Raw genomic sequence first — 20181 nt, 5'->3', positions numbered from 1 at the left:
CCAGCCAGAATGAGCCATGAGAGGCTGGTGCCACTGGCTCAGCCTGGACTCCTGCCACAGCCAGGCTGGCAGCACTAGAAAGCTGCGACTCTCTCTCAACTATGCAACATGCTTGGGTTTTCCCTTCCTTGCCCTTTGTCCTCTAAAGACATGAGCCTCAACCATCACTCTGATAAATGGCATGGCGTTCCAAAGGCTGACCACCCATACACACTGCCTCTGGTTTGCTGTTTTCTTAGCACACCTGCAGAGCAGAGAGGGGACAGAGGTGCATGTTCAGCACCAGCAGGAGAACTGCATTCACCCATTCCTCTCACCAGCCACCAACCTCAAAGACAAGAAATGAGGCACAACAGAAGTATCCCATCCAAAGCTTCCCCCTCCAGAAACGAGAAACCAAGATTGCATTTGCGATCTAGAGAAGAAAAATACTTCCTAAAATGCTTGATCTAATCTCAGCTGAACTGAATCTGTCTCAACTGAGCTTCATGTATCAGAGTCAGAAACAGTTAGAGACATGCCTGTAAAATCTCTTCTCCAGCCTCAGCTGGGTAGTCCTGGTAAATGTCCTGGGAACAGCAAAGATGAATATTGCAACGCAACAAAAACACCTGGAGGGTATCCTAGCCTGATGAGGAATTATATTAGGCTCATTGAACCAACTCCTGGCTGATTAAAAACATTCAGCATTCACCATATAACAGTGTAGTAATTCAATACGATTATTTGGATGTGTTTTCATTTGCATAAATAAAGCCAAGAGAAACACCATTTCTGTGCCATAAATTGTTGCTCTTCAAGGTTTCTGAGTACCACTTTCTTATACTTGGGAGCTGCTTAATAAACTATATTCATCATAATTTAGCCTTCTCTTGTGTGTGGTGCTCTAATCCTCCTGCAAGATCCCAAGGAGACAAATCATAGTAAATTACTAAACCTTTAATTTACTTTTGATTAAAAAACTTAAGGGAAGGAGAAGCAATACATACACATAGGCAAATTGCTTCAAAAGCAACAGAAACTTTGGAAGGTGGAACTGCTTATCTCTTTTTCATTTCAAGTAATTTCAAATGGACTAAAACAGGCCTCACATACATTGAGAGGAGCTCTTATTTACTTAATGGAAAGATGTGCTAGTCAGACAAACTCTCCTGCTGATTTCAATGTTTGTGTTGGACTGAGTTAACCCTTTGTCACATACATTTTTGTGCAGGAGAAAATGAAGCATGAAGACGACATAGTTTCTTAAATTATGAAGATAAGGAACTTATATTCCAACTAAAAATCTAATCTGGCACCCTGAAAGGGAAATTACCCTCTAAATCTACCAGCATTACTACTCTTAACACTAAGCTAGAAAAATCAGATAGAACCACAAACTCAAATGGTCATCCAAGTTTTATAATAACTACTTACTTCCAAGAATCAATCCTACACTTTTTCTTCCACAGATATCCCTGTAAACAAATAATACATTCCCCAGGAATAGGTATAATAGAATTGTCATAAAATGGAATACTGTATTTTTTCAATATATACAAACACTACAGATTGGAAGCAAGCTTATATTAATTCTTTTGAAAAATCTCAACTTTAACACAGATAATGAATGTGTCAAAGGTAATAGAATAAGAGAAAGCAACACTTCAAAAATTTTATGGGTTCCTTCTGTATGAAAAACCTGATAAAAAAACAGCTTTAAAAATAGAGTTGTAAATGAAGTAGAAAACAACAGGCAAACTATCTTGACAAGGAAAAGGACAGAGTTAAGATTTTGTGTTTTGTAACACAACACACACATCAAACCAGGCGGTGTAGCCAGAGATAACAGAACAAGAGAAACAAATAACAAATAAAACAATGCAGCATTTGATTGACATGAGCATCACCTCTGTGTAACTCATTTCTGTGTTTTGGGTTACTTATCAAGGCAAAACTTGGACTTTCTTCCAGTCAGTTCAAAAGAACCTAAAAGAAAATCAACCCCAAAAAGCAATCTTCATACAAACACAAAAAATTAATTCTCTTCAATTTCCTCTTTGAGTAGAAAGGAGTTAAAAGAAATAACTTTTCTATATAAGAGTAATCTCAATTTTAAAATACATGCTCTTTAGAAACTTGAATCTTTAAAGTCCTTAGAGTCCAGATCTAATCGTCCCAAAATTTAAATCCCAAGCTACAGCTCAGCCCATGTGTAAATATGTAGCAGTGCTGTATCTACTCCCTTTGCAGGACTGAGATGCTTAGCAAACCACCAGTTACATTTGCAGTCACAAAGGAGGGTGGCATTAATTGTTAGTCTGAAGATGCTAAGAAAGTGGCCAGTATTTCTGCTGTCACTTGCTATAGATGATTCCTTTACAGTCAAGAGATGTGGTAGTCAACTAAGAACACCTAATTGCCACTCCATAGTCCTCATCTTACATGAATTTATATCAACTATTTAAAAGTCAAGTACACGTTTTGCTGGTAGCAACCCAGGTGACTGCAATCACAGCTCCTCTCCTCATACAGACAGGGTGGAGCACCACAGATTTTCAGGGAAAATCTGGTCCTCTGCCCTATTACTTATTCCCTTATAAACTGATCAGCACTGTCTTAGGTACACACATCTCTGGATGTGCCACATCCATACATCTGTGGGTATCTGTACAATATCTGAAGAACAGAGATAAAAATTCAACCCCATCTTTCTCTAAAAGCCCACAACTTCCCACCAGCTCCATGTCTGAGCAATGCAAAATTTCAGTGTCCGCCAGCTCAGCAGGCCTCTCAACTCAGCCAGATGTGACAATCAATTTTTCTGATTTACACAAGGGGGGGAGCGTTTGTGTAGAAAACCACACACCAAAATTAAAACAGGCCAAATATCCCTCATTCTGTATTTAATTGGTCATCAGTTTGTTTTATTTGTCTCATTCTGTATTTATTTTTATACATATACACATGTATGTATGCATGTATGTGCAAATGGAAATCACTAGGTGACCCAGAAGCTGAGATACAAAGCTTGGATTCAACCTCAGTTTCTTCAACAGGCAACCTTTGGGAAGTCAGTAAAACTCAGATGCTTCCTAATTTCTCACTAATATTATTTCATCTGAGACACTGTATCTTCTTGAGATACTAACTTTACCTACAGGTACCTGCCTAAATTGGGAGGCTCTGCTCCTCCTGCAGTCAGACACAGAAAGAGGCTGCCCAGCAGATCAATCCAAAAAGCTCCACACATTCTGAAGGAAGCTTCCACCCAACTGGAAGACTTTTATTCTCTATTGAGTTTAAAAGGACAGTAGGAAAGCTCCCTTTAACTAAGGCAGCTGCACTCTTTACCTGCAGCGTGCATGTGTGTCAGCCTCTGGCGTACTTCAGTTCCAGCCCACAACAAGGAACGATAACACCGCTATCTCAGAGTGGTCTCAGGGGAGTAAGCACAGGAAGGGCTGGGAGAGGCAAGGTACTACAGTAGTGTGGTTGTACAGGAGACAGACAGTGACCTAAATTGACTCCTGAGAAATTTGGGATGTGGAGCTGTGAAGTCTATGCAGCAGATTTCAATCGCTTCGGGTGCTCCTGTGGGAAGAACCAGTCCATCCAACAATTATACCTCATGTTTTTGGGAGGCCCCAGATGCTCGATACACCAATACCTCTGTAACTTTAATTTCACCTTGAAGGGTTTCAGGCATGTATTTTAAATTCATTATATTTACCCTTCTACACTACATCCATACAAACACATACAGCATTAACTATTTCAAGGTCCCCACAGAGAGCTGTTAGCAGAGACAGAACATGGGCTAGCACACAACTGAAGCCACATGCACCATCTGCTCAAACATTTTAATGTAATTTACCAGGCAAGAGCTGAGCAAGAAAAAAAAAGATAGATAATAGAGATTAGATTTCCCCTAGTCTAAAATACCTCCTGCTGCTTGACATATGAACCTAACTCACCCATAAATAATATTTCATTCAAGAACTTATTCAAAAAAAATTTTTTTAAAAAGTCCTGTGCCTGCAAGGTAACATTGACATAATTCTTCTGTTAACCTGCTGCCCATTGAGAACTGTCCAGACTGATAATCCTATTGCCAAAACCAAAAAGCAGCGTACTACTTAAGAAATTTAAAATTGTTACTTCCACTCAAATTGCAATTTTGATGAACTTCAATAAATAAAGAGAAAGATTTATTTACTGCAGCATTGAAGCCAAACAAGTTCTACATGTTAAGACTTGTATTTGGCTGAAGGTGGCAGCCCTGGGCCTAGTACTATTTGAATTTTGGGAATAAGTCCTGCAACTGATCTGTAAAAGGGATGGATTCCAAATGGCAAAGACACATACTTCAAGAATCAGGTTTCATAGAGAACAATCCTCCACCTTTTAAAACAAAAGCCATGATTTGAAGAACTCATGACAAACTCCTTTTGTCATGTTCAACAGTATTAATGAAGATGTTTGGACAGGGTTAGCAATTTTTCCTCTATTAGAAATACTCACAAAATTAACAAGAAACTAGGACAACTACCTTTGCTATAAATTCAGCTGGCATTTCCTCTTCCAAATCCCTACACCATTCACTACTCCTGTTAAGCTGACAATAAAAAATAAAATAAAAAAAAAATAAATGAAGGGTTTATTAAGACTGTAAATATCACTGTTAATTTCTGATGTGAAAGGTAGAAAAATCTGCATACAGCGGGAAAGTTCTACCAATTCCTCTTACTGGTACCCTAAATACAGGAGCCTTCATGATTCATAATTTTAGGAAATGAGACCTTAACTTGAGCGGCCTGCCCTGAGCTGAGTGTCTGGCTGTGTGCCAGGATGCTTCACCATCCTCTAGCAATTAGAAGCCATCATCTGCACCAGACATCATCCCAAAAACCTCCCCTTTCTTTTCAACTCAAGGCTCATTAAACGTCAACACAGCAAAATTAATATTAAGAATCATAAGGAAAAAAAGAAGCCTGGAGAAGACACAGGCAGGAGCGATCGTGACCCAACATATGGCTATGCTCCCACGTAGGGAGGGACTGTCTGACCAGCACTCTTTGGCTTGGAAAGAAGTCAGTGACGATCTACAACAGAAACCTAAACAAATATTGAGTGGCTTAAACAAGGAAAAAGAGAGAGAGATTCACTAACTCTTCTCGCATGACAGAAGAGCTCTAACTGTATCGCTAAGTTGTTGGTCAGAGCAAGAAAGAAGTGATTCCTCATGCAAGTTAGGCAAATTAAGACATTGCAGGGAGTAAAGGTTTACTGGGATCAAACATTTCAACAAATGAATAGAAGAAAATTCCACAGTGACTATTGAACGCAAACATGCCACTTTCAGCTCAGGAAAGACACAGCTGCAGGAGCATATCAGGGAAGGATCAGTATAACCATGCCTGTTCTACTCACCTGCAGGCACTGGCTTGGGAAGTCATCATGATACAGCAATGCCTTGGACTTGAGGTTGGATCTGGTGTGCCACTCTTACATTATTTTACTGTATACCTCAGGAGTTAAAAACATCATGAGAAGTCTTACCAAAAAAATTACAGGATTCTCTTCTTTTTGTTGTTTGTTTGTGGGTTTGGGTTTGTTTGGGGTGGGGGGAGAGTGTTTGGGTTTGGTTTTATTTTTAAATTAGTTGGCTTATAGTTTCATGGGTTTTACGTAAACTTCAGTTCAATTTACTTGCTTCCATCCTCAGCTAACATATTCTGCAACACTGCGCACTGAGAACATTGCCATTGATTTCCATCAGCAAAGGATCACACCCTAACTGCTTCCAATTTCACAGTTACTAAGCAACACTAAGTGATCACAGCCTCTGAGCAAGCAATGTCCTGTATTCAAAGGTCTGAATTGTAGAACTCCATAAAGACCTGGAACTTGGGCACCTACCAATGAACACCAGCTCCACAAGTCTTAGATAACAAATTCCTGAAGTACAGAAATACATACCTTTGGTGCTGTTAATTGAAATTAGCTCTACTGAACCACAAAATTTCCTTGTACACTCATCACAGCCTAAAACTGGGAGTACTTTCTAATATACTGCAGGTTTTTTGTATTTTTCCCAGGATTTACCAAAACAAAACCCCTTTTATTTATATTGAAATTCATACACAGCACTCCTAATAAAGTTATGTATTCAGGGATAAAGATGAAAAAGAAAGCACACAAAACCAGAACATTAAACACCATCAGCCTTCGGGGACTATACAACATTATCCCTTACAATTCAGTGCATCTTTGGAGTACTGCACATTCTTTTAATTATTCATAAAAACACTGTAATAGGATTTCTGTTTTTCTTTTAAAATAATATCACTGTTAAAAATACTATAACTATTAGAAAATAATAAATAACACCATATTCTTTTTTTTGTTGTAGGAGATTTTCTTGAATGCAAACAACTCATAAAAAATAATAGCTAAATTTGCTTTAACGAAGACGGTACTTGCAGCCTTTACTAAATTATACTTACTCATCTACACACCAAGACAACAGAAGCCTTGCTTGCTGCTAACATGGAAAATCTGAATGGTCCAGAAGACTGGATCCATTACCCAGTGAATGACTAAGAATGAGACTGGCTGTTCTCCCTTGGAAAATCCTGATCTGGTCTAACATTTAAAAAATGTGAAATTTCAAGGGTGAGAAAGTGCTATGGAAGCCCACGCATAAGAACGCTGCAAAAAAAAAAATGAGTTCTGCAGAAACCTCTGGTGTTTCATGTACATCCATTCACACACTCACACAAATGTATACAGTAATTGTTTAGGGACACAGTTTAGTTCTTTTCACACCCATTAGAGGACCCTAATCATAAGAGTTGAGCAACATAAAAGCTTTTGAAGCAGAAAGCCTGGACATTGGTGTGTTACATCTAATGGAAACAATATTACACAGCAGTCTTTCACTTCCGAGACTGATTAGAAGCTGTATTGTATTTACCACACTATGAAGATAATAACCTGAGAGAACATTAGCATAAATCATTAATTCATTGTGGGGAAACTCTGGAAGAGGATATCTTTCTAGAAGGAAAATGATCACATTAAAATGCAAGCAAACTTTGAGAAAAAAAAGCTGTGCCAAGTAAATGGTGCCAAAATTAAGCAATTCATAGTTATCATACTTGGTCTTCAATAGGAAGAATTTAGAGCACATGAAAATACAACAGCAGCTTAGCAAACCAATGGGAAAAAAATCAACTGAGTGTTATGTTGGCTATCTGAAAGCCCACTTGCTGGAATTACACAGATCATATTCCAAAAGGCTCACATACCTAATAAATACTACTGGACGACACTGGACAACACTGAGCACACGAGGACTGTCCTGTGCTTCCTAAGAATTGCCTATCCCCAGTAAATAAAAGAGCAAGCATACAAAATTCTCCATATAAAAAATAATTAGAAAAAATCCATCAATTTCTCCTCTCCTTCTTTAATACTTACGTATAAGTTTTAGAAATCAAAATGGTCAGGTGGTATTGCTCTGTAATAATTTCAATTAAAATAAATGATGTTGCTTTTAATGCAATTTACAACAACATAAATAACCAACCTGAGGAGAAAAGCAATAAAACAAAAGAAAAAAGCTACCCACCATTTACACAGCGACCAAACAGCAATATGAAAGATATCACATTCCTCTTTTTATGCTTTAGACACAGAGGAGCATTTTGATATTCCAAATACTTAGGGGTGTTATTTGCTATTGATACTTTTAAATCGTTACTAAGAATGCACTTGACATCTCTTGGGAAAATAAGAAATGCCGCACACCCAAACTTGCAGGCTCTCTTTTAAAGCTGACATCCCTCTGTCTCCTTACTGCACACAATAAAAGGCAAGCCTCCTGTTTGCAAGCTTCAGGTCACTTGCTCAGTTGCTACCCCCAAATCACAACATGCAAGGGGCTGCATTCCACCTGAGCAGTATTTGTGGTGGCTGCCAGGCGGAGATGCCTGTGCTCACCAGGGTAGAAGGGGCATTCCAGGCTATGAAGCTGATTGCTCTGGAAGTGCTTGCTAACAGAGATGTCAATGAAGTAAAGGAGTTTCAGTACCTGAGTTAACAATCTGCTGCTCCATGACCCCACAGCCCAGGACCTCCATCCATTCTCCTTGGAAGTTGATCTCCATCTCAAAGGAAGGGTGAGTAAATGGGAAGTAGCAATCTACCCATCTGACTTGCAGTCCTGTAGCAGTGTTTAAAAAATAAATAAATATGAAAGGGTGTATGCTTAAAAGGCCATCCCTCCAACCATCTGTAAAATTTGCCCTTCAACTAATGACATGAATTACAGCAATCCAGAGAAAATAAATAGCAAACAAACTAATTTACAACACTTGTGTGAGGTGATAAATCTTAAAACCTGTGGAAAAAAATGACCATGTCTTTTCTAATATGAAAAATGCTTTGTGCAATTCAAGCACCCTTTGAAACCAAATCAATCATTTGTCAAACTCTGGTAAACACCTGGCATTGAACAAAAATGAGCCAAGATAATGGCAAAGTCAGTAATTTTGTTATTCTTTGCACCAGGAAATGACTAACTGCTTATCACAGGAAAAACTAGCTAAGCCTTTAATTTTTACTTAGTATTTTATGGATTGTCTAGAAAAGTAATTTTTTTTCATCAAAACTTAATTAAAATACAGAGCTATTCTCTCTGTATATGTTTAAAATATGAAAGTTAAAAATGGATATTCATATACACAAATAGAAATATATTTTCACAGAGTTGTACATTATTAAGGTACGCAGCGCATGCACAGAGCATTCTGGACCTGGTAGATAAGTGTAAGGGAAAAGCCCCACTTGGTAATTCCCCACCATCCCCCCCAGCTCAGCACCTCTGCAGATATCACTGTGCAGAGCAAGGAAAGTCCTGGCATCTCAGAGCAGCGCAACCAGAAGAGGACAAGGTCTTCCTTCCCAAGGTCTTCAGTGCTGCCTAAAGCAGAGTTGTTGTCAAAGTGCTCATTATATTTGAGGAGTTTTAGTTCTTCTAATGATTTACAGATGCTTTGCTTCACTAAATATTTTTTTCTAACCATTAGTTGTCAGGAAAGAAGTCTCAGAAACATGAACCATAAAAACTTGATAGAGGACTGAAATGCAAATTCCGTAAGCTAAGCTAATGCCTTAACCCCAAACACATCTTCTCTTCAGTTAAGCCAAATGCTAATCAGAGTCAGGATCATTAAGAACCAGACAGGTCCAGCTTCAAAAATAAAGAGCTGAACCTTATTTTTGAAAGGCAAAGGTAGCGTGAGTGACAGCAACTGTTAAAATTTCTGGTTTGATCTGCAGATTTTTTGGGGGATGTTTCATAAGAGGAATGTAAAACATGAAATTGCATGATTCATACTAAAAGTTTTTCAAATAAAAATATTTAAAGTAGCCTCAAAAACTAGATCTTCATTGATTACTTCTGAAACATGAAATGTGGCTACAGAAACTGAACCAATAAATTACAACAAAGATGTATATGCATGGCCAAAACATAAAATACCTCCTAACAGTCACAGAAAACTTTTCTAGATGCTATGAGAAATCAAATGGCAAGGCAGGCTTCAAAGCAAACAGACTGGCACTTCTGGATTTTCTCTGCTTTCTTAAAAACCAGTCTCAGGAAAGTATATGAGTAATGGAAAATCTTTTTGATAATTGTATAGACAAAACGCAGAAAACCAGAAGTATTTACAATAGTTTCATTCACAATTGTAGGGCGACAGCAATCACTTTATTGCTCCTTTTTACCTGCATGACAATAAAAAAATACATAAGTGAAAAGAGTCACACGTATATAATAATATAGTGTGCAGAAAACATTTTTTTTAATTTCCTGATCTTGGCATTTTTAATCCTTGGGCTGTGCACATATAAAATATTCTCATTTAGCTTGCAAAATTTGCAAATGCAGCAACTACTTTGAATATTCAACTAGTTTGCATTCAGTAACAACATTCAGATAATTGTTTCTTATTAATCCTCTGATTACTTAAAAAATGAAGCTCTGTGAGAAAAAGGATTTCGCAGCTGTTTGTTCTTAACTAAAATAAATTTTAAAATGTAAAAAAAAGAATTTAAAGCTCTTTTTATTTTTTAATTTTAATGCATATTAGTACTTAAGAGGCTTCTGGTTTAAATGCAAAGAAGCAAACAAACAACATTCTGAATAAACCAAAACAAATTCACAATGAAGAGACAACACTCACCTTCATTCTGTTCTCTAAATTAATAGTTAATCCCACATACCACAATAATTTTATTCATACAGTATCCAGGCCATTGGGAATACCTCTGTAGTTTATATTCCAGTGTTCTTTCAGACTTTTGGCTCTAGAAGACTTTACTGAAAAGCAGAGGGTGCTCAGCCTTTGGCAACATTAACTGCATTTCTACAGAGTGTCACAGAACAAATGGGCACATTTATTATTTAGATACAAAATATTGTCTTGGTACTCAATTTATTCCCAAGGAGTAAAGGGCATCACTTACACTCAGCAAACTAAACCACTAAGGACTCTAAAGGATTATGATGATTAGGCTTCCTGTAGTACTATGTAATTTTCCTGATTCGGCCTAGTTTATTTCTTCATATACAGATGACGAAATACTGGCAAAATTGATCTTTTCTAGAAATTTTAGGAGGTCAAGAGACACATATCTCTCTTAAAACAAGCACTTACAACAGCACACTGCTGAATCTAATCAAGGCCTGATCACTAGACACAAACTTTTCCTGTTCAAAGAAATTATTTGTGTTATCAGACATAAACACACCTGCTCATTTCAGAGCCTCACAGTGCTCATGAGAGTCCTTCCAGTGGGTAGAGGTCCATTCATAACTGTGCTGGGCTGAACACTAGGCTCCCAGCAAAGCTGCTCTACCACTGCCCTCCTCAACTGGACCAGCGGTAGAAAATTTAATGAAAGGCTCATGGGTCAAGATGAGGGCAGGAAGAGATCACCCAGCAATTACAGTCATGGGAAAACAGACTTGACTTGGGGAAAGTCGTTCCATTTATAACCAATCAAATCAGAGCAGGATAATGGGAAATAGAAACTAAACCTTGAAAACAACTTCCCCCATCACTCCCTTCTTCCAGGCTCAACTCCACTCCCAAAATCTCTACCTCCTCCTCACCAGCAGTGGGGACGGGGAATGGGGACTGTGGTCAGCTCATCCCTCATTTTCTCTGCTACTTTTCCCCTGCTCCAGGGTGGAGTCATGCCCACTGAAGACAGTCCTTCATTAATTGCACCAGCATGAGACCCTTCCACAGCATGCAGTCCTTCAGGAAGCTCCTGCTCCAGCACAGGTCTCTCCACAGGGCCACAGGTCCTGCCAGAAGCCCGCTCCAGCACAGGCTCCCAACAGGGCTCCAGCCTTCTTTGGGAATCTACCTGCTCCAGCATGGGGTCCTCCACGGGCTGCAGGTGGACCTCTTCATCTCCATGGACCTCCATGGGGTGGAGGGGCACAGCTGTTTCACCATAGGCTGCAGGGGAATCTCAGCTCAGGCACCTGGAGCATCTCCTCTCCCTCCTTCTCCACTGACCTTGTGTCTCAACAAAGGTATCTGAAGGGCTGTTCCTCACACATGTTCTCACTCCTCTCCCTGGCTGCAAATTGTGCAGGATTTTTTCTTGTCTCTTTTAATTGAGTTATCCCAGAGGTGCTACTGCCATCACTGATGGGCTCAGCTTTGGCCAGTAGTGGGTCCACCCTGGAGCTGGCTGGCACTGGCTCTGTCAGACATGGAGCAAACATCTGGCAGCTCCTCACAGAAGCCACCCCTGCAGCCTCCCTGCTACCAAAACCCTGCCATGCAAACCCAATACAGTAACTTATATGTCAGATCAGTATGGAAATACTGAATAATTGCTGTTATTTCTGAACACTGAATCCAGGTAAGGAATTGGTCATAGCATGCACTCAAAAGTAATGGTGTTATTAGATATTAAGCTAAACAAGTGCTAGCCTAATTGAGTCTCATAATGAAAAAGGCTTGATACCAGGCACTGAAAAAGAAAGAAAAAGAAAAAAGAAAAAACCAAACACATTAAAGCAGCCTATTACTACACTACAGCACAGAAGCAACAAAGCCTGAGACCCAGATGGTCTTCACTGACCCGAAATTCTCTTTGTTGCTGTGAGGATTATTTTTAGAGACAAGGTTATGGAAGAAAAAGGAGAGGGGTGCAAGGAGGGTGCTGGGAACCACAGAAGGTATTGAACTGCGGCCTCTTGAGGTATGTGTCAATTTGTAAGTACTCTGCACCTCATTGTTTCAGATAATTCATCATACTTGCAGCAGAGAGGAGCTGGCTGCCCATATAAACCTGCATTAGCTCACATTTTTCAGAAGTTATTAGCCTGACCATTATGTCCTTTATAATTTTTTTTAACTCATTACACCCATAGATCTCCACGCACTCAAAGGAGCTATCAGTACAAGAGAATTAAGAAGGAGAATGAGCAGAACATGTTTGATTTAAAAGATATCCAGTGGCTGTTCAGTGAGAATCAGCAGTGGCAAAGCCATCGTCAAAGCACAGCATTACTCACTCTCCTGCCTTCCCTTACCAGTGACTAGGAACTGGGTAGATAAATATGGGATAGCAGTGAATTTTGAGCCATTTCATGTAAAGCAACAAATCACAGAACCAGCACACAGTCATTATTTTCTATTTGCCATAGTAAGATTGTTTTTGAATCTCCCAGAGTGCACAGAGCTTTTGGCAAGCTACAGAGGAGCTAGAGAAAGAACCATAGTTGAAAAAGACTGGCTAATTTATGAGGAAATTTTGAACAGCCTTGTTACTAGGTAACTAAAATGAGAACTAACAGACTACCCTCACTGGCAGAACTGTATGGGGAGATGGATGTGTAACTTAAATTAATGGATTTTAAGTGTGCATCTTATGGAAGTAACAGAGGAAAACTAAGAAAGGTGATGTCTAGGTGTAGTATTTGAAATAGCTTCCTGACAGAAAATTGAAAGAAACTGACAGACAGTTACTTGTAGAATGCAAAATCAGGCATGTCATACCATCAGAAAATGCCATAAGAAGAACTACTTTACACTGTCAAGTTTTAAAGACAACTGACTGGATACTCCAGAACTTTCTTCCTCCTCTAACATCTGTCATTCCTTCATTGGCAAAGCCAGAAAGACATCAAAAGACAAACTTCTGTAATAAGGGTAAGTGCAGATTCTATGAAGTCTTTGACCTTCCTCAGGAAAACACAGTGATTTCCAAACAACTTTGTTTTGTCAACACTGAGTTGTTCAAATTGTGTGGTAGGAACCAGGTAGAGCCCAACTGTCTCATTAAATATTATAAAAACTAACCTAAAACACCACCAAAAAAAAAAAAAAGAGGCAAGTCAGTGGTATGACCTTTCTGCAGAGATCCTGCAGATATCCTCAATCTATCATCAACCTAAGCTACTAAACTCCCAGAGGAGCACTGCAGAAGCACAGCTTCCAAGTCCAGGACTTCGGGTACAAGCTAGTTGATGCACAACTAACATGTACAGCAGGCTCAATCTACAATCCAAACAATCTGCCTATAAAAAACAGCTGACTGTATGACAATGCAACATTTCAGTCACTTACTGCAGCTGTGGTCAGCCTATCCTGCTAGAAAAGATGTGCAACTTCACTATAATATTCTGCTGAAGTACAGGTTATAAAGAACACAAATGATGCCAAGGATAGAGGAATGAAATTTTTGCTTTTAACAGAATATGGTGCCTTATGAAATAGCCACATATAGGAAAACCAGAAATTTTCCAAGAGCAACACATTTAAACACATTTTAAATATTAAGTTAAAATTTATAGGAGTGAAGATACAAAAAGTAATCAAGAGTACCATATAAAGTAAAGAGTAAAGTGCTAGTTAAAAGATGACAGCTATCAAAAGACAAATTTATTCATGTGTGTCCCAAGACAGTTGCAGTGCACCAATCTCATATACCTTGTGCCTAACATGAACTTTGAATACTCTGAATCCCTGTATTTACAATAATGGGGGGGGGGGGGAAAATACACACATATATACAAGTACATATGTAAATTTAAATTTAAAATCATATTAAATATAATTCAATAACTATATCTTGTGTTTGTATTCCAGGAAAAATGTTGGGGGTATAGAAATAGAAAACTCCAACAGTAAAAAGGTGACATATACCTTTAGTTTGTGTATTTAAAATAATTTATGAATATATTTTAATGCCTTTATAGCTAATGGGTGGACTGTATAAGAAGTAGTAATAGCCAACATGCTGAAGCTTAAGCAGTATCTGTCAACAGTTAGAGAAGGATGCTACTGCAGTCTGAGATAGTACTAATAACTCTGAGATATTGTTCACTTTAAACACCATCAGCATCTGAGGTTGATCTAAATGTATCATTCTTACTGTTACCCACTTTCATCCCAATTTTCTATGTTTCAAAAGGTCACTGTTAAGTAAAATACACCTACAAGAAGCTTTGAGCTGAGGAACTTCAAAATTTTTGTTCAGGTGGAATAAAACAATAACTGGTAAAAGTTTTGCATGCTATAAGTCAACTTGAAAATTCAGAAAAATATTCAAGCAGTCATATATAGAGCTTGGTATCATTATCAATCCATTCTTGGAACTACTGCTCTAAGTGCAGTAAACATCTTAAAACACCTTAGAAAGTAGTCAAGATACCTCATGCATTCTAATACCATCCAGTATTTCCTCAACAGAAAAATGAATCAGCTTAGAAGAGCAGCCTCCTTGGCAAGAAACAGCATTAATGTAGCAATTTTGACTCAGGCCATTTATAAATTCAGTTCCTGAAACTGAAAGCAGGTATTTCTGAGGAGAGAATACTTCATTCATATACACATCCATTATCCTTCCTCACTCCACTGTAAGTACCAAAAAACAATTACTCTTCAGCTTGATGTGAACTTAGCAAACACGGTCTGCCCTCAGCTGGAAGGTTTAATTTATCTGCACAAGGGATGCAGCATATGGACACACACACCCCTTCCCTGCTCCTGGTGCAGGATCTGAACACTGCCCAGCTGCACCCAAGCTCTCATGCACCCCAGATGCAACGCTGCACCCATGCTCCATCCCTCCAGGGACACAGGAGACACACGAGGATGAAGCAGAGGGGTCCTGCAGAGCTTTGTGCCAGAGCTGGAGTTGCCTCTCCGCACAGGATCCACACTGTGCCTTTAGCACACAGCTTCTGCCAGACCACTGCTTGCAGCTGGGTCTCCGCACGTCCCCACCTGCATTCGTGCCCACCACGTTACTCTGACATGCTGCACACCAAAACATTTTCACAAAAATCTGCTAAGTCAATACAGTGTTGTGCGCACCAGTATTTAGGAAAACCCAGAGAGGAATGTGTGGCCTCTTGGAAAAAACCATCTGGCTGTTTCTGTATTACCAGCTACCAACACAACCCCTAAGCTTCCTGTCTGTGTTACACAGCAAAATGTTTCTCCAAAGTCCCAATGACTAAAGGCATGAGCAATCTGGGGGAAAAGGTGCAAGAACCCACCGTCACCAAAGATGTGAGTCATGAGCTTCGTGAGCACTTGCTTAAGGTTGAACTCCACCAGCCTCACCGCCTCCATGGTGTGACACTCCTGCTTGTGCACAGTGCGATGGCCTTGCTCAAACAGCTGTAAACCTTCACCATCTTTAACGCTGGAGAACAACTAGAACAAAACCACAAAAACACCATGTTTTGCATCAGTGACTTCCTGAGTGAAAACAGAGAATGAAGTTCCATTGATTTAAGTGGGAATCTTACCTGCTAAGTCTGCACTGTGAAAAACAAACAAAGACTGTGACTTTATACAAATTCTGTTCACTAAATGCAGAGATGAATCTCTAAGAACAAAAATGCTCAAATAATTAAATCTGGTTTATTTCTATCATCAAATAATATTATTAGCTATAGGAAAATAATAATTTACAAAATAAGCACATCTCCTTTTCTGATTCAGTTACTTTGGAAGTTTCCATGCAGAACAAAGTACTCTGTACAGAGTATGAGGAATGAAATCTTGAAAAAGAGCTCTTGTTCAGAGTAGCAATTAGTAGTTGACGTTAATGAAGTTAATAGGAGCTTAATTTGAAGTGTTAGTCTGTTGTTAAGCATTAAGGGTTAGAGTTCCAGGACTTGCTTTTAGTTGCCCTTGTTAAAGGTTACTATTTTAGCTTTGTATTTGCCTTTGTATTTGTATCTTTCCCCGTCACACTTTGTATTTGTACCCCTTTCCCTTTGAATTAGTATCTTTCCTCCCTGTCACACTCTGTATTTGTACCTCTTTGCCTTTGTATTTGTATCTTTCCCCCGGCACACTCTGTAGCTGTACCTCCTTCCGTCTCACCCCGGATACGTATCCATTCCCGTCGGGAGTCACAGTCGCTGCTCCCCTGCTCCCAGGAGGACTTGCACCCAGACTGAATGTAAATAAGGGGCTGTGAGAACTATATGAACTCCCTCAAAACCACAAACCAGCATGAACTTGGACTTTAGCCCACTGGAACCACACTGGGTCACCCTCTCCTAACCAGGGCTGGATTCCGTCCTGTCGCCATAAGTGTAATAGCACCCAGCTTACAGGATACCCCTAAGCAACGAGTCAGAAATTGACTTCCTAGGGACTCTCGTGAAGACAAAAGCCCCAGCTCTGCCGAAGGGGCAAAGGTGCATTCCTCCTGCACTGCGTCGTCCTGTGGGAGCAGTGGCAGTGTGTGGGCAACCCCTTGGGTTCCCCACCTAGAGCTGTCTTTAATAAAGGCCATTTTAAAAGGAGCTGGTCACTCAGCCCTGTTTATAACACAGCGTATTACACCCCGAAACTACAAAACACAATGAACTCAATGGCATTTAACAGAACTTCAACTCTTTTAGTACTTGGATGATGTAAAAGAAATACCAAAACAACAAAAAGAAACAAAAAACAGAAACACAAAACCAAAACAAACCCAAACCAACAAAACTCAAACCCAAACCAACAAACAAACAAAAACCACCAAAAAAACCAACCAAACAAAAAACCCGCAAACCCAAAACAAATCCTGGCACTTTAATAAGACTTAAGCCATTTACAGTAATTCATCCTGGGTACAAGTTTATATTCATTTAAGGACTACCATTTTCCTGTATGTTCCCACACACAGCATCCTTTTTGTGAACAAGAATTTTGTCTATGGGACATCTAAGGATTCATGATCTCAGGTGGGGGTTTCCAGATAATTTAGGAAGCACAGGGACAGCTGTTTTGGGATGTGGCAGACTTGCTCTTCATTCAGACATTCCTCCCCACTACATCTGCTGCAAGTTGAAGATTTCTGTTTTCTGCATATCCCCATGTGGTTTTGGCCAGGTGATCCTGGCCAATTACATACCAGCAAATCTATATCCTTTCAGAGAGACCAATAAAACACATTCATTAAAGAACATTGTTGGAGGCTCTGTGTCCTGGGGAGACAAGCAGGTGGTTTTAGAATCTAAAGAGTATTTTTGTTGGAGATCCTTACAGCTGTACAAAATTGCCATATCTGGGGTGAAGTCTTGAGGGTAGGGAGAGCCAGTTGTGAAAGTGTTTCTAGTGCTCTTTCCTACCCCTCCTCCTCTACCTTCCCCTAGTCAATCAAGCACACACAGAGGAGAAAAACATGCACTGAGATTTTCTTTCCATTAAGCCTCCCAACATAAACAGCTCTTACTCCAGAGATGCCACAAATATTGTGTAACCTTAACAACTCATGGATGTCCACAGAAGTTAACTGCAGTTTGATGCCTTCAGAGCACTAAATGCTCTCAACAAAAAGTTTAAGTGAATCTCTGGTATTCCACAAATGCTAGATACAATTAATTAGGACTAGTTTCTAGCACATTTCCTACAGACACAATGAATGAAGAGTCTGAGTTTAGACAGCAGGCAAACTAGCACCACAGTGGACTGAATAAAAAAAAATAAAATCCAGTAGTATTTAACTTTTTATTGCTAGCCACAAGGAGATTGCTGGCAGATTTAGAAAACATTTCTTCTCTTAATCTTCTTAGTGTGCTGCAGAAAATACTAAATTAAAAAGAGAATGTATAAATACCAAATAAAACAATTCTCCACCAGTCTAACAAAAATGCCTTTACTAACCAAAATACAGGAGCTTGACAAACAGAGTATCACACTTTTAAATAACAGATTCTTTATTCAAGTGCTCATCTGAAAGATTAAACCCCCTTCTTCTTACTGACATTAATCCTACCTTGACTGGAACAAGAAGATAATACCCACCCTACAACTAATTTGCTGTCAGCAAGGCAGATCGGTCACCCAGCATGGTTTGGAAAGCCGGGGGAATTCAGAGAGGCCAGCATTAGTCGAGGGAGAATAATTGTCTTAGGCTCACTGGCTGGTCAATGGAGAGACACTGTATCCCTCACAGAGGAACACAGAGTGGTTAAATTAGGTTCCTGCTCTGAACAACCCTACACAGGTAGCTATTTTTTCTATTGACTGACTTACTCACTAAGCCAGAAACACCCTTCAGGCAACAGAGATGTTCCCTCTTTGGACAAGAATACACTGTATTTACACATTAGAAGGTACATTTGTTATTTTACCTATCAGTAGTATTTTAGGCCATGAATCTCTCTTCCTTCTTTTTCCGTTCACTCCTCCCTTCAGCTTAAGACTGGCTCCTCAGGCCATTGCAAAGAACAGACAGTCTGGACACTAGCCTTCAAAACACAGCATACTTGTATCAACAAGTACATAGAAATACTTTTCCTTACTGCTGTATTATTTCTGAAATCTTGATATCACAATTACAGTCTAAAGCAAAATTCTATTTCAATGGTTTATATCAGATGTGGAAACAAAATACATGCAAGAACCATTAAATACATTGAGTTATACTGCAGCCATGTCACCTGCCTGAGCCATAATCCTGCCAAACCAGTCATAGGCACCATCTCCAAGCGCCTCCAAGTCATAGGTTCCTACTCCAAGCCAGGACAAGGGTCCATGCAGCAGTGTACTGAGCCAATCTGGGAGATGGATCCAGATGCGCAGTAACTCAGGAGAAGGGAAGAAACTGAGGGATGTGAAAATGGTGAAGTTCAGCTTAGTAATCAAATATCAGCATACTAGCAGCTCCAAGAGATGAGCTGGCACATGGAACAGGGCTGGGTCACTTTGGGCACAGGTGTGAATCTAGTCCAGTTCAGACAGGCTCTGAAAGCGCAGCCATAGGGAAGTCCCAGAAACAGGTAAGACAACAGCTCCCCCTTACAGTCAGGCACCGAGAGACTTTGGTATTCTTCACAGAGGCTCCATCAGCTGCAGATGGGATTATACCAAGAGAAAAAAAAGAGATACCTTACAGTTGTATTAATATTTATTCCTGACTTCCGATTCACTGACATTGCTATGTCAATACGAGCGGCTTTAAACCGATACGCCAATTTCACTTCTACAACGATTGAACTGTGCTAAGTACATGTCTTGGATTAGAAACACTTCAACATTTCTGTATACATAAAGCCAGGAAAGTCAAAGCTTGAATAAAATGAAGAATCACCTACAGTCACTCCTTTTTGATGTCAATTTTTCTCAAGCACCTATCTGAGCAAATGGAGAAAAAAAATACCTAACATCTTGCATAAAACACTGACACATGCAAGAGGAGATCTTCACGTACATTCATTCCTTCAGTACAGACTAAAACAGCATGCACTATCTTCTTGTATTGAATAAAATCAGTCACTACTACAAGCAGGAAAGAAATTTCCTGTAGCCATAAATCGAGTACCTACGTGTCTGTCTAGAGTAAGGACAAGAAGATTTTTCTTTGAGTAAAGGTGTGCAAAACACTGAATATTGGATCACCATGAAAAAGTCAAAAAAATTAACACTTCTCAGGATTTATCAGCATTTCTGGCTGATGCTGCATTACAAAGGAGAAGGCAGAAAGGAATTGAAGTGACTGAACCATGTGGCATGAAGTTTACTGACAGTTTAGCTCACAATAAAAATAAATTAAAATCTGATAACATCTAATGGCAAGAAGACAGAGTTTTAATTGGACAAGTATGAATAGAGCTAAGGTCCTTCAAAAGTACATTCCAGCATTTCT

General features: G+C 39.4%; 1 protein-coding gene across 3 annotated transcripts in view; it reads right to left on the bottom strand.

The window, feature by feature from the left end:
- The window catches only part of FARS2 (phenylalanyl-tRNA synthetase 2, mitochondrial), a 230300-nt gene that overhangs the window by 150231 nt on the left and 59888 nt on the right, over positions 1 to 20181 (bottom strand). For 2 of the 3 annotated variants that reach the window (XM_031060234.1, XM_005424907.2), the window contains 2 exons: positions 15584 to 15743; positions 8078 to 8209 (listed from right to left, as the gene is read on the bottom strand). In XM_031060234.1, the coding sequence (XP_030916094.1) occupies positions 8078 to 8209; positions 15584 to 15743 (292 nt within the window). The remainder of the gene's footprint in view (positions 1 to 8077; positions 8210 to 15583; positions 15744 to 20181) is intronic. The other variant, XM_031060235.1, reaches the window with a different exon arrangement.

This window comes from Geospiza fortis, unplaced genomic scaffold (genome assembly GCF_000277835.1).
Source record: "Geospiza fortis unplaced genomic scaffold, GeoFor_1.0 scaffold219, whole genome shotgun sequence".
NCBI lineage: Eukaryota > Metazoa > Chordata > Aves > Passeriformes > Thraupidae > Geospiza > Geospiza fortis.
Note: the sequence above shows the minus strand (reverse complement) of the source record. Positions and strands in the feature narration are given on the sequence as shown.